Source organism: Nymphaea colorata, chromosome 6 (genome assembly GCF_008831285.2).
Source record: "Nymphaea colorata isolate Beijing-Zhang1983 chromosome 6, ASM883128v2, whole genome shotgun sequence".
Taxonomy (NCBI): domain Eukaryota; kingdom Viridiplantae; phylum Streptophyta; class Magnoliopsida; order Nymphaeales; family Nymphaeaceae; genus Nymphaea; species Nymphaea colorata.
Window position 1 is genome coordinate 20335018 of NC_045143.1, and position 15021 is coordinate 20350038.

General features: G+C 44.8%; 1 protein-coding gene across 3 annotated transcripts in view; it reads left to right on the forward strand.

Annotated features, from left to right (window-relative positions):
• The window catches only part of LOC116255966 (uncharacterized), an 80399-nt gene extending 66410 nt beyond the window's left edge, over positions 1–13989 (forward strand). Inside the window, exons 7-8 of one of the 3 annotated variants that reach the window (XR_007573511.1) lie at positions 11882–12135; positions 13111–13252. Coding sequence is in view for 2 of the 3 variants with exons in the window: in XM_031632060.2 (XP_031487920.1) it covers positions 13111–13392; positions 13466–13513 (330 nt within the window). In the remaining variant the exon portion in view is untranslated. Of the gene's footprint in view, positions 1–11881; positions 12136–13110; positions 13393–13465 lie in introns of those variants that run through there. The other 2 variants (XM_031632061.2, XM_031632060.2) reach the window with 2 other exon arrangements.
• Positions 13990–15021: the final 1032 nt, after the last annotated feature.

A 15021-nucleotide genomic window follows, 5' to 3' on the forward strand; every position in this document is an offset into this window, starting at 1 on the left:
ATCACTGCCAGTGACAATCATATCATCAACGTAGACAAGGAGAAGACTCACCAGACCATCTCTCTGCTTTATGAATAGGGTATGATCTCCATTTCCTTGCTTGTACCCAGTAGACTTCATAACGATCCTTAGTCTCTCAAACCAAGCTCTCGGCGACTGCTTCAAGCCATACAAAGCTTTCTTGAGGTGACAACATTTTCCCTCTTGAACATACCCGGGAGGCATGCTCATATAGACTTCTTCCTCCAGATGGCCGTTCAAGAATGCATTTTTAACATCAAGCTGGTCCATGCGCCACTTCCTGTGCACAGCAAGAGCAAGAATAACCCTCACGGTCTTCAACTTTGCAACAGGGGCAAAGGTCTCAAGATAGTCAATCCCATACTTCTGGCTGAACCCCTTTGCAACCAGACGAGCTTTATATCGATCTACAGTGCCATCAGGTTTATAATTCACGTTGTACACCCACTTAGAGCCAACTAAGTGTGTCCCTTTAGGGATATCAACCACTTCCCATGTTTTGTTCTTAGCTAACGCACCCATCTCCTCCGTCATAGCATGTAACCACTTGGGATCATCCTTAGCATCATCCACCGACCTGGGAATAACAACTTTGGATAAGGTTGTGATAAAACATTTGTAATTTGTACTGAGCTTAGCATAAGAAACAAATCTCTGAATAGGGTGAGAGGTACATGACCTGGTGCCTTTGCGCAAAGCAATGGGGAGCTCTCCATTCGATGGACTTGGGTCATCCAGGGAGATCACGGGATTGGGATTGGTTCTATCCTCATCACCAACATCTTCCACTGTAGCTTTCTCCTTTCTGACATAAACCTGGCCAAACAAGTGATCCCTGGCAACAGTGGGCTGAGCATCCACCGTGACCCCTTCCATATAACTGCCCTTCTCATTACTGACCATGACCGTGTCAATCACACTGGGACTAACCTTGTAGTCCAAAAACTCCATAAACTGAATCAGCTGATTAGAGGAATACTCTTCCCCTTTGTGCCCAATACACTCCCCCTGAAGAGGATTCACCGGAAAATACGACTCATGTTCATGAAATGTGACATCCCTCGAAACATACACTTTGGAAGTAGTGGGATCCACACATTTGTACCCCTTCTGAGTGGAAGAGTACCCCAAGAAAACTCCTTTAATAGACCGGGGATCAAGTTTTTTGAGAGTAGGGCTATGATTATGCACAAAACAACTGCACCCAAAGACACGAGGAGTAAGAGGCCACAGATTCTGAGTGGGCCACAGGGTAGAATAAGGAGACTGACCATCCAACACCCTAGTAGGCATACGGTTAATGAGGTGTGCACTAGTGAGAAGTGCATCACCCCAATACCGCTTCGGGACATGGCGTTGGAACATAATGGCCCGGGTAACATTCAAAAGGTGACGATTTTTACGTTCAGCTATACCATTCTGAGGAGGGGTATAACTACAAGAGGTTTCATGAACAATACCCTTGCCTTTCAAGAAATCATCAAGGGATTGAGAGACATATTCCCTAGCATTATCCGTACGGAAAGCTTGAACAGTTGTATGGAATTGAGTCTCAACAAAGGCAACAAAGTTTTTCACAACTGCTGGAACCTGACTACGGTCTCGCAATAAGTACACGAACGTACATCTAGAGTAATCATCAATAAGCGTCAAAAAATAGTGACAACCACCACACGTGGGTACTCCAGAAGGACCCCAAACATCGGAATGAACTAAGGCAAACGGATGAGTGGTTTTATTCAATGAGATAGGGTACGAAGCCCTGACATGTTTAGCCAATTGACACACTTCACAAGCGAAGGAGTCAATGGAAACAGAAGCAAACAAATGAGGAAACAACTTCTTTATTAACTGAAATGGGAGATGTCCAAGACGCTCGTGCCATCGCAGAACAGTAGATCTATCATTCACACCAGACAAGTGACCACTCGTGGCAGAAATCAATGCTGAAGCAACTTGTACCGGCAATCTGTAGAGCCCGTCAGTAACCGAACCAATCCCAATCTTCTTCCCTGTAGAAACACGAACAAGAAGAGGAAGAGAAACAACGATCACGATGTAACGTGGAAAAACCCTCAACAAGAGGAAAAAAACCACGAATGAGGAGGAGCCGGTGCCCACTAGCCGCCAGACTCTCTCTCTCCTTTGTCTTTCATTCACACAATAAGGATTAGGGTTACACAACTTAAATAATGCCCAACAAGGGCTACAAGTTGGATCGGATACGGATCCGGACCCGGTCCCGAGACCCATCTAACATACTTCAACACTCCCCCTCAAGTTGGGCATACATATCAAACATGCCCAACTTGGATACATTTCTCTCAAATGAGGTCGAAGATAAAGCCTTCGTCAGAACATCAGCCGTTTGGTCTTCAGATCTCATGTAAGGAAGTATAAGTTCTTTAGCATCAATTCTCTCTCGAATGAAATGTCGGTCAATCTCAACATGCTTTGTTCTGTCATGAAGCACAGGGTTGTTGGCCAAGTTAATTGCAGACTTGTTATCGCAATACATCTTCATTGGTTCTTCAACTTTTATACCAATATCAGTCAACAATACTTTCAGCCACAAAAGCTCAGAAACTCCCATAGCAACAGCTCTGTATTCTGCTTCAGCACTGGAACGCGAACAAACATCTTGCCTTTTACTTCTCCACACTATGAGATTCCCTCCCAAATAAATACAATAGCCAGAGGTGGACCTCCTAGTGTCAATACAACCTGCCCAGTCTGCATCTGAATAACCTTCAATCCCAAGAGTGTCTTGCTTGACATATAAGAGACCTTTGCCAGGATTCCTCTTCAAGTAGCACAAGATCCTGTTAACAGCCTTCAAGTGGGCATCCGTGGGAGCATGCATGAACTGGCTCATCACATTCACAGCAAAGGTAATATCAGGTCTAGTGAGAGTAAGGTAAATTAACTTTCCTACAAGACATTGATATCTTCTTTTTGCCTCTTCACAGAGTGGCTCCCCGTCTCTCAGACTTAGCTTATGGCCAGCATCTAGAGGAGTAGAAGCTGGTCTACACCCTAGTTTCTCAGTCTCCTTTAACAAATCTAGAGTGTACTTCCGTTGATTTAGCACAAGGCTAGTCCCAGACCTAGCAATTTCTATGCCAAGGAAGTATTTCAACTTACCAAGGTCCTTAAGATCAAACTCGATCGCCAACAGTTTCTTTAACTTCATTATTTCATCTTCATCATCACCTGTGACAATCATATCATCAACATATACCAACAGAGTAGTAACGTTTTGCTTATTTCTCTTCACAAAAAGTGTATGATCTCCATTCCCTTGATGGTATCCACATTGTCTCATGACAAGTCTGAGTCATTCAAACCATGCTCGAGGAGATTGCTTGAGCCCATATAAAGCCTTCCTTAGCTTGCAACATTTTCCAGGTTCCTCATATCCTGGAGGCATACACATATATACTTCCTCTTCAAGGTCTCCATTGAGAAATGCGTTCTTGACATCAAGTTGGTACATCTTCCACTCCTTCATCACAGCTAAAGAGATAATGACTCTGACCGTCTTCATCTTCGCAACAGGAGCAAAGGTCTCCAAATAATCAATCCCATATTTCTGACTAAACCCCTTGGCCACAAGACGAGCTTTGTATTTTTCAACACTCCCATCTGGTTTGTACTTGATGGTGTAGACCCACTTAGATCCAACCAAGTGAGCCGCCTCAGGAATCTTTACAACTTCCCATGTCATGTTTCTTCGCAAGGCTTCCATCTCTTCTTGCATAGCATAGGTCCACTTAGGATCACTCTGAGCCTCAGCAACATTCCTGGGAATCATAGTCAAAGAAAGAGAAGATACAAAGCATTTGTAGTCCTTGCTCAGTCTAGAATATGAAACAAAGTTACCAATAGGATGTTGAGTACATGACCTGACACCCTTTCGCAGGGCGATGGGAAGCTCTTCACTAGCAGCAACAGTCTGAATCTCTTCTTCAACAGGTTGCTTCTGCGCACGACTTGGGTCATCCAGGGAAGGACTAATTGGATTGGGAGTAGAATTCTCACCACCTGTCATCTCATCTGTACAAACTCTTCGCCTAGAGTAAACTTGCCCAAATAAACGATTGCACTTCTCTTCTGCCTCAGTGGAACACTCTCCATTTTTCTCCTGTTCATGCACCTCACTAGATGGACCATTTTTCTCTTGTTCATGCACCTCACTAGATGGACCAACGGAGTCACGCCTGTAGTCCAAAAAATCTGTAAACTGAATTTCCTGACTCGGAGAATACTCTTCCCGTGACATAGAGTACTCCCCCTGAAGAGGATTCTCACCAAAATAGGAAACATGTTCAAGGAAAATGACATCTTTGGTAACATAGGCCCGACCAGTGGAAGGGTCTCGACACTTGTACCCTTTTTGAGTGGGAGAATACCCTAAAAAAATGCCCTTAATAGATCTTGGATCAAGCTTTTTAATGTGAGGACTATGGTTGTGAATAAAGCAAACACAACCAAAAACTCTGAGTGGAAGAGAGAAAGGTTCACGAGTCCCCGGTAACAGAGAGTGAGGCGTCTTCCCATTCAACACGCGACTAGGCAACCGGTTTATAAGATACGCACTGGTCAACACAGCATCCCCCCAATACTTTTTTGGAACATGACGTTGAAAAAGAAGAGCCCGAGTCATATTCAATAACTGACGATTTTTTCGTTCAGCAACTCCATTTTGAGAAGGGGTATAACTACAGGAAGTCTCATGAACAATTCCCTTTTTTCGAAAGAAGCTATCAACAGACTGGCACATATACTCTCGAGCATTGTCAGATCGAAATGTCTTAACAGATGCTCCATATTGAGTTTCCACATAGGCAATGAAAGTCTCTATGACAGTAGGAACTTCACTACGGTCTTTTAGCAAGTAGACAATAGTGTTACGAGAATAATCATCTATAAAGGTGATAAAATATTGAAAACCATGACAAGAAGGAATCCCTGCAGGCCCCCACACATCAGAATGAATCATGGCAAATACCTCATTAGACCGATGGCTAGACAATGGGTACGAAGCCCTAACATGTTTGGCCAGGTGACAGACATCACAAGACACCATAGTCATATCTAACCTGGAACATATATCAGGAAACAACTGTCTAAGAAGGCCAAAAGGCAAGTGTCCAAGGCGCTCATGCCACCGTAGAAGCAACTGAAGGGAGTCCTCTCTATTCTTCGTGGCTTGGCTGACTGCCGTCATGAGAGCCTGAGCAGCACACATAGGTAAACGATAGAGCCCGTCAGAAGCTAGGCCAATCCCAATCCTCTTCCCTGTCACCAAGTCCTGCATAACACAGCGATCAGCGGAAAATATAAGTTCGCAATTTAACTCCTTCGTGATCTTGCTAACCGACAAGAGATTCAAGGGAATATGAGGAACATGTAGAGCATTGTGGACTAAGAACTTGTTCAAAAGTGGGAGACTCCCTTTTCCAGCCACAGAGATAGATGAACCATCGGCAAGGGAAACACGATCCTTTCCTGATGAAAGCTTATACCCATGAAAGACCTTAGGATCGCCGGTCATGTGGTGAGTAGCGCCACTATCAATGATCCACTCTCCCATACGGCAATCCGCCATAACGTCTATAGATGAAGAAGCTGCCATAATCACAGATAGTCCAACAGGAGGCAACAAGAGAGGCACCGATGACAACAGAGAGCACCAACGGGTAGTAATATCCGGATTCCCAATCAGCCCCAAGAGTGAACAGAATGTCGATTGGGGGAAACGATCGTCGGAGCGCCGGCAAACGTTGAGGCAATCCTCAAGTTACGCTCCTCTCCTCCTTTACGTCCTCTACCAAGTCACGGACCAGCCACCTCTTCTTGCACGGTGGGCGCCAAACAGAAACAAGAAGATGGAATCAAAGATCAACCAAGCAATATATTGCAGGTAAGAGGCGGATGCACTTCACCGGATTTGCAAAAGACCCCTAGGAAGTGACATGAATAGGGGGAGGCAAGCTTAGGAAGCGCCTAAGCACGCATATCTTCTTTCTTCTTCGGGAAGCAAGACTACGGCGCAAAAGGCAGTGGCGCAAGGGACAACGGTGACGGCGACGGTCAACAACACAAGAGCGACGCCGCAAGAGTGGCTGCGATGGCGATGGCGCAAAGAGTGACACCGGCGGCGGCGGAAACAGCGACAGTGGTATTGGGTACACCGGCGGCGGTGGCTGCTGCAGCAACGGTGGCGGCAGCGGCGGTGGCTGCTGCAGCAACGGCGGTGGCTGCTGCAGCAACGGCGGTGGCTGCTGCAGCAACGGCGGCGGCGGCAGCGGCGGTGGCGGCGGCGGCAGTGGCGGCAGTGGCAGCAGCGGCGGCGGAGGCGGCGGTAGTGGCAGCGGCAGCGGCGGCGGTGACTGCAGTGGTGGCGATGGTAGCGGTGAGAGATATTAGGGTTGGAACTTCACAAACCCTAAAAATTTCCCAAACTCGTCGGCTCTGATACCATGTAGAAACACGAACAAGAAGAGGAAGAGAAACAACGATCACGATGTAACGTGGAAAAACCCTCAACAAGAGGAAAAAAACCACGAATGAGGAGGAGCCGGTGCCCACTAGCCGCCAGACTCTCTCTCTCCTTTGTCTTTCATTCACACAATAAGGATTAAGGTTACACAACTTAAATAATGCCCAACAAGGGCTACAAGTTGGATCGGATACGGATCCGGACCCGGTCCCGAGACCCATCTAACATACTTCAACACCCGTCACCAAGTCCTGCAGGGAACAATGATCAGCAGAGAAAATTAGATTACAGTTTAATTCTTTAGTAATACTGCTGACAGAGAGTAGGTTCACAGGAATATTTGGAACATGCAAGGCATTGTGGAGACGGTATTTGTTCAACAGGGACAAGCTCCCTTTCCCAGCCACAGAGATAGAAGACCCATCTGCCATAGACACGCGTTGCTTGCCAGAGGAAAGTTGATATTCTTGAAAGAGTTTAGAGTCCCCTGTCATGTGGTGAGTGGCTCCACTATCAACAATCCAATCACCAAGAGAAGGGTTACCTTGATCAGTCGAGGCAACGAGGGCTTGGGCTAGCTGAGCCCCTTCAGACGTGGAGGACTCCTCAGGGGTAGTAGATAGGCGGCTGATGTACGCCTGTAGCTCCTTGAGTTGAGCAGGGGACAGCTTGGACTTTGCACCACTAGAAGAATTGCTCTGACTGGAATCAGACACAGAAGGGCTACGCTTGCCAGAGGGAGGACGACCTCTGACCAGTCTCTTCTCGGGATGAAGATCCCAACAGAAATCCACCGAATGCCCCAACTTGTTGCAATGAGTGCAATGCCGGGCAGGACGCTGCCCAGTCCCAGAGGCACGGCTGACAAAGGCAGAAGGGCCATGACCGGTGTCAAGATGCATCACCTGGCGACGTTGTTCTTCAGACTCAACGCGGGCATATACTTCCTCTATCCCCGGAATTTCATCACCATTAAGAATTTGGCTACGAATAGACTCAAATTCATCCCGCAGGCCTCCCAGAAACAAAAACGTACGGTCCATCCATTCCTTTTCCCAGTAGAGGGAATGATCTGAACCGCACTTCCACTCATCAGTCACATGATAATCTAGCTCCTCCCATTTGGTCTTCAGGGCAGCATAGAAGGCAGCAACAGACAAATCACCCTGTGTCAGGGAGTAAATACTGCGTTTAATCTGATAGGTACGCAGATGTCTCTTCTTGCGACCATACATCTTCGCAAGCACAGTCCACATATCAAAATAGGTCGGCTTCCGCAGAATGAGGGGCTGGATATCGGAGGACACTGAGCTGATAATCCATACCTTCACTTGGCTATCCTCCAACGCCCACGTTGCCCAATGAGGATCAGATTTGATGGGCGCAGGTTTGTCGCCAGTGATGTAAGAGAGACACCCACGGCTAGTAATCCCAATCTCGAGAGCGGCAGACCAAGATAGGTAATTGTCCTTGGTCAGACGGATGGAGGTGACCTGGATCGGCACGTTCTCAGTCTTGGAGGCGCTGCCCACGTCAAGAACAGCATCTTTTTGAGTCCCCATCGCGTCTGCCATCACAAACACGCACACAGCAACGAGAGGCACAGCGGCGAGAACTAGGCAGAGGCGACGGGAATGAGGCAGCGGCAACGGAAGGCAGGCAGCGACGTTCCTGGGCGACGCTGGGAACGATGGACGGCGACGGCGATGGGCAGCGGTGGCGCGGGACGGCGGCGGCGCTGAAGTGGGCAACGTCAGTGATGGACAACGGCAACGCAGCAGAGAACAACCGCGTCGGACGATGGTGGCGCCGCTGGCAACGCTGGACGGTGGCGGCACAGCTGGCAGCGCTGGACGGCGGCGGCGCAGCAGCGGCAGAGAAAAAAACGGAGGAAGTAGCAGCGGAAAAAAAACCGGCGGAAACACGACGATCACACCAACGATCTCTCACGCGTTGGCTCTGATACCATGTAGAAACACACACCAAGATGGAGAGAAAGAGACGGAACACACAATATACGTGGAAAACCTCAAAGAGAGGTGAAAAACCACGGAGAAGCTCTAACCTAGGTGCACAACCGCAACCCTAGGAGAGAGAAAATGTTATTCCACACAATTCAACACTTACACATAAGGACAATATATAGAGGGAGAGAGGAGAAGCCGCCTAGGGTACCGAGCCCGCCTCGGTACCCGCGCCCCATAGAACCGGGTCCAGATATGGACCCGGTTCCCACAACAACATATTCTAACAGTTCACGAAGCTGATCAGCCGAAATAGAAAGTTTTTCCCCACTGGATTTGGGCGCCTCAGGCTCAGGTGTTTTCCCACTAGAAGACCTCCCTCTATTTCCTTTCTTGTCTGGATAGAGATCCCAACAATAACCGATGGTGTGACCCGTCTTCTTGCAGTGTGTGCATCGGCGAGGGGGTCTAGCCAAGCCTCCAGGTCCACGGCTCACAAGGGCTGATCTCTCATGAGAGAGACCAAGATCCCTCTTGCTTTCATTGGTGACCAGCCTTCTCTGTTCTTCTGCTTCAACAACCGAGTATACATCTTCAATACTGGACACCTCTCCAGAATTCAAAATCTGGCTCCGAACACCTTCAAACTCATCATTTAAGCCAGCTAAAAAGAGGAACACTCTGTTTTCCCATTTCTGGGCAATGTAAAGGGCCTGATCTTGGGGACAGTGCCACGGAATATTAGATTGATAGTCAAGTTCTTCCCACTTGGCTTTCAAGGCCCCATAGTATTCTGCAACAGAAGAGTTCCCTTGGCGGAGGTTATAAACAGTCTTCATTACTTGATAAGTGCGAATGGCCGTCTTCTTCTGGCCATACATTTGCTCAAGGACCACCCACATGTCCCGTGCAGTCTTCTTTCGAAGGATAAGAGGTTGAATCTCAGCGGAGACAGAGTTGACAATCCACGTTTTTACTTGATTGTCCTCAAGGAACCAAGTGTGCCACACATCACTTGTTCTTGCTGGTTCAGGGTTGCTCCCGTCGATATAGGCCATGTCTCACAGTTTCGATTTCAGTTTGACTGACCATCGACAAGGAAGAAGAGGCTGCCATAATGACAGACCCACACAACGACGAGAGCAACAAGGGCAGGGAGCAACTGCAGCGTGGAAGACAGCGGCGTCAGCAGAAGGGCGGAGCGTGAGGCGCTTGGCGGCAGCGGGAGCAGAGCAACGCAGAAGCCCTTGGCGGTGCAAGAGCAGTGGGCGGCGCTTGGAGGCGCTCGCCGAGCGCAGGAGGACGAGCGGCGGAAGGGCGGACGGCGGCAGTCGGACGGGCGACGGGAGGGCGGACGGCGGCAGACGGCGGACGTCTTGGCGTCGGACGGCGGCGATGAGCAGTGACTCCGTCGGACGATAAACAGTGCGGGGTGCCTCCTCCAACACGTTAATGCCGGAACTTCACGGCTCTGATACCATGTAGAAATACGAACAAGGAGAGGAAGAGGAATACCAATCACGATGTAACGTGGAAAACCCTCAACACGAGGGAGAAAAAACCACGAATGAGGAGGAGTTGGTGCCCACTAGCCGCCAGACTCTCTCTCTCCTTAGATTATCATTAACACATAAGGATTAGGGTTACATGACTTAAGTAGTGCCCAACACGGGCTACAAGACGGGTCGGGTATGGATCCGGACCCGAAACATACAATCTATCAACAATAAATACGTTATAATAAGTGAAATCCCCCTTTGATATGACTAGGACCAGTCTTTGAGTGTACTAAATGAAAAGGTGCTTGCAATGGAAAAGATCTTGTTCCAAAAGGTTGTGTTTCCATTCTCCAAGAATACAATTTTTTTCTTTACAAAGTTTTTCTGGGATAGGGTATATAAAAAATTTAGATTACGAGATTTATGTTTTGACAAGATTTATGTTGTGCCAAAGGTTTATGTCTAACATCTTTGACAAGATTACGAGAACCTTGAGTTGAAATTTTAAATGGTTTGTGCAGCAAAAATCCTCTCTTATATGGCCTTTCCTAGTCAGCTTCTCTGACTGGCAAGCCTGCATCCAGCAAGCCATTGATCAGTAAAAATCTTGTACCAAAAACATGAAATTTTTGAAACTGTAAAGATTTAAATTCATTTCATTTTATTTGTTGGAATGGTAAACTTACTGATTTTCAAGTAATGTTAGTAAGCTCTCAAATCGAGTGATTCAGTAAGAACTTTATAGCAACATGAAATGGATCTCACCACTGTCTCTCATATTGGAAGTGCATGTATTCCCATGACGAAGTCTTTTATCAATTTTACAAATGTCATTCATTCTCTTGGTACAAAAAAGAAAATGGAAAAAGTTTTATCTAGGATTGTTGATGATTACACTTTTCTATGTCAAATTCACTCTTTCTTTTGTTGACATGTCAAAGATTTTCGAATAGGTAAATGCTTCCTGAAGGGGAATAATAGGAAAACAGTACTTCTTCAAGAAAGATCCACTTGTGCACATGAGTTCTGTCTTAAAGAGCTTATTGGAGTTATATTTCAAGGCTCCATGGGAGTCCTAAATCTCTTCATCCCTTACCAGCTACACTGGAACCTGTTTTCCATTTTTCTTAGTGTAATAGTTCTACCCTGTGGCATGGTCATCTTAGTCGTTGTAGTAAAACTTGTGTTGGATGAATTAATTCCGAAGGCTAATTTGACTGTTGAGGCAATTGCTGAAAGTGCTTAAATTGTCAAAATATGCAAGTTTTTTTTTTTAATTCTATCAATAAAGAACTTCAAGACCTTTATTAGTTCTGATGTCAGAGACTTGCTCTTATTTGTTCTACTTTTGGCAGTCCGTTGTTGATAGTCACTTTTGTTGCACTTGGATCTTGTTCATGAAATATTAGTCTGAAATTTCTAATTATTTCATAAGTTTCATGCCTCTGTTCAACGTCACTTCTCTATTTGCATCACCAATGTGATGGGGGTGGTGAATATCTCCAAGGAGTTAAATGATTTTTTAAAATGTAAAGTATCTTGCCCATGTATACCCTTCAATAAAATCAGACTGCTGAAAGGAAGCACATGAAATCTTTGAAAAAGGAGATATCCATGATCTAATCTGCCAAAAAAAAAAGTCCTTCAGATATAGAGCGGAAGTATATGGCTGAATGAGGCAAACCCTGGTTTCAAATGGTCCTTATATTGCTTGCGAAGACCACTTTTAATGTCTAACAGAATGAGACAATTGAATCATCCATCGGCAAGTTGTTCATGAGGTTTATTTCAAATCATAAACAACTCTTTTCAGATTGCATACTCATGTTGTATTGCTTTATGTAAATTTATTTTTTCAAATCTCCATGTAAGAAAGCATTCTCTGCATCCAGTTGAAGAATTGGCTGCTAGAGTCTCTTTTGCACATGGACATATGGACAAATTACCTTTTGGGGAGAAAGCTTGAAGAAGCAAGGATCTATTTGCTCGAAGAAGATAAAACTCTATGGAGATACTTTTCGGAGTTAATAGCGAGATGTAGTTTTCACCTTGCCTTGGTACCATGTCTAATTAAAGGGCACCAGATTTAGTCAGCAAGGAAAAACGAGATGCAGAAACAGGAGCACAACCTGTCACAATTCCCAATGTGAGTCATGATCTAATACCTTTCATTATTGTCAGACTTATGAAATATTTAATGGACATTTATAATTTGCAACCTAAATCAATAACATATCGATACCCATATAAACATGCCCCATATCACTGTGGCATAGTACATTGTTTTATCTAGGTCAGATCTAAAGTTCGGATCCAATCCAACAAGATACAAACTAGTGCCAATACATTAATCAGGGTGGCCCTAAAGGTCGTGATAATCGGACTACTGGCTAGTAGGCAAGTCACAGTTTTCTTTTAAAACTTTTGTTGCCAATGAATTTTATGGCAAAGTTTCTCTCTCCTCCCCCCCCCCCCCTCTTTTTCCCTCTCTCGCTTTCTCTCTCATTAGTTGTTTTTAGTTGGTGATGTTATGTACTTAGTTATTGGCTATTGAATACCTCACCTTATATCTGACATATAAATCTGTTTATGCCATGCTTTTGAAGCACATTGCCTCATGAAATATGCATTTATGTATCGTGCAATATATTGCACTATATTTTGGTTTTTTATTTTAAACATATGTTTCTTTGATCATATGCATATGTTTCTCCACAAGAAAATCTGAATGTGCATTAATTTCAAGCCAAGTCGACATTTGAACTGATGTGGCAATGATGCATGTGCACTTTTCCATGTCAAGAGCCAACGTGGTTCAGACTATAGAGGTACCTAAAATGTTGTATAAATGTGCGGGAGTTGAAGGTTGCCTGAGCTTCAATCCCATTTTTTTTAGATGTTTCCATGAGAACTTGTCATAAATAAGACATTATAAAAATTGAAGAGTGAATGCCTCATTTTCTTTTTTATTCCTGGATGCTTCTATTTATTTTTCTAATGACGATATCTTTACACTTGCGGTGGCATCAAATTCTACGAGATGCAAGTATGTTTTTGTTTTGTGCTTTTTTGCAGTTTGATCTGGAGCATTTTCAAACTAATCATATTCGTCTTCCATCAGGGAATGTATGTGCTAAGCAATGTCGCCACTGGCAGTGAGTTCCACAAGGACGAAGTGATGCGTCGCCTTCTTCCATCTGCAGCAGAGGGATGCAATCCTTCTGTTTTGATTAGGTTCTTGCAGGACAACAATGATGAGCTTCGTGTGGCAACTATTTGGTGTATTGTGAACCTCACTCACCCTTGGTGCCTTGGAGTGACTAATCGGATTGGAAAGCTACGGAGTGCTGGTGTGATCTGTCAAGTTAAGAGTATGGACAATGACCCCTGCCTGGATGTGAAGGTTGTATGACTTGCACATTGAAGTAACCCTGTTGTTGCTCTCATACTGAACGCTGAATTATGTTTGCATGCAGTTCCGGGTGAGAATGGCTATTGAACAATGGATGACTATTTCAACCTGAATATTTCTTGGAGACTTGCTGACTCCAAGTTGAACTTCACTGCACGCAAATCTCTCATGCTAGTACAAGTGATCAAAGTAGCGAAAGAAGAACTGGAGATGAACTTGTATGTTCTTCACAAACGAGAACGGGAAGCTTCAATGGTGTTGCGTGACACCTTTTGTGAGCATGGTTGGCACTTTTACAGCTTGCCGGCTAAAAGGCACAAAAATAGTTTTGCTCTTGCCATTTGGTGGTTCAGAGTTTGACCATCGTTTTGTATCAATTACTTTTCTTTCAGTCGGCATCTTCCCAAACCTTGAGTACGCCAACTCCATAGAGGATAACGGGTTGGTATTGTCATTATGCTACTTGAAAATTAATATTCGTCCTGTACATAGTGGGAATCAAGCCCCACGATACAGATTCACCTGTGACAAGGAAATAGTTGTACTTAAACGAACTACTTTGGTATCTTATGTCCAGAAGGTTCTACATCTACTTGTTAAACACGGGTTTGCATTAACGTTCCTGCTGTCCTTTTACTGAGAAACTTCATACAGAGATGTGGTGGCTGTGCGAAGATGAAAGTTCTCTCTGCTTGGTCGGTGGCTCGTAATAGTTGAGCTAGCTGCCATCATGGCAAGGCAGTCTCTCTGGCTCAGTGCTTGACTTGACCACCCTCCAAATGCTTGCTTATGAAGTTGCCAATAGGTCACAATATTGTAGCCACATCAAGTTGATTAAGGTCGTAGTTTCTGATAAATTATCTTATTGTGTTCAAATGTTGGATTTTTTGGATATTGATTCTTATCAATATTTTAAACTTGAGCGAACTTGTTTTAAAATTAAACATTTGTTAATTTCTTAAGCTCTTTGGTGGCAGGTTTTAGGAGCTAATTGCAGATCCTAATAGCTGTGAATTCATGGAATTGAACTCATGAACTAACCTGGTATGTTAGCTGAAATAGACGGCATGTGGATATGACTATGGTCTTGATTCAGCGCTTCTATGTTCAACCTTGTTCAATTTTCAAACTGTTACTGGTTTTGTTGATACCAACGGGCTCTTATGTATATGCCACGTAATGTGGTGCCAAATGTTATGGTATGAATGAGTAAAGGGTGGGTGTGTGATCATGCAGTCCATATGAAGGAGAGCCTTGGTGGATATTCCTTGAAATGTGCATGTGATTATGTTTAATCTCATGAAACATGCGTCTTGGTTAATATGTCTTATGAGTTTTTTCATCTTTGAAGTTCATATAAATGCGCTCGGATTGTGGTGGCACGTGCTGTATCGCACATTCTAAGTTGGGTTAATTTTGAATGATGAATGTAAATGTGTATGAGTGAACATGGAGTTCTAGGGTTATTGGGTGCCTTTCTTTCCATTTTTGAACTCCAATTGTCATTGAAACATTTGTTCAGATAAACGTAGATTAACATTTTAAAGGTGTTGTTCTTATAAAGTATGGAACAGCTGTGGCTGACCTTGAACGGGTTCATTAGGTAGATTGATCCTTAGA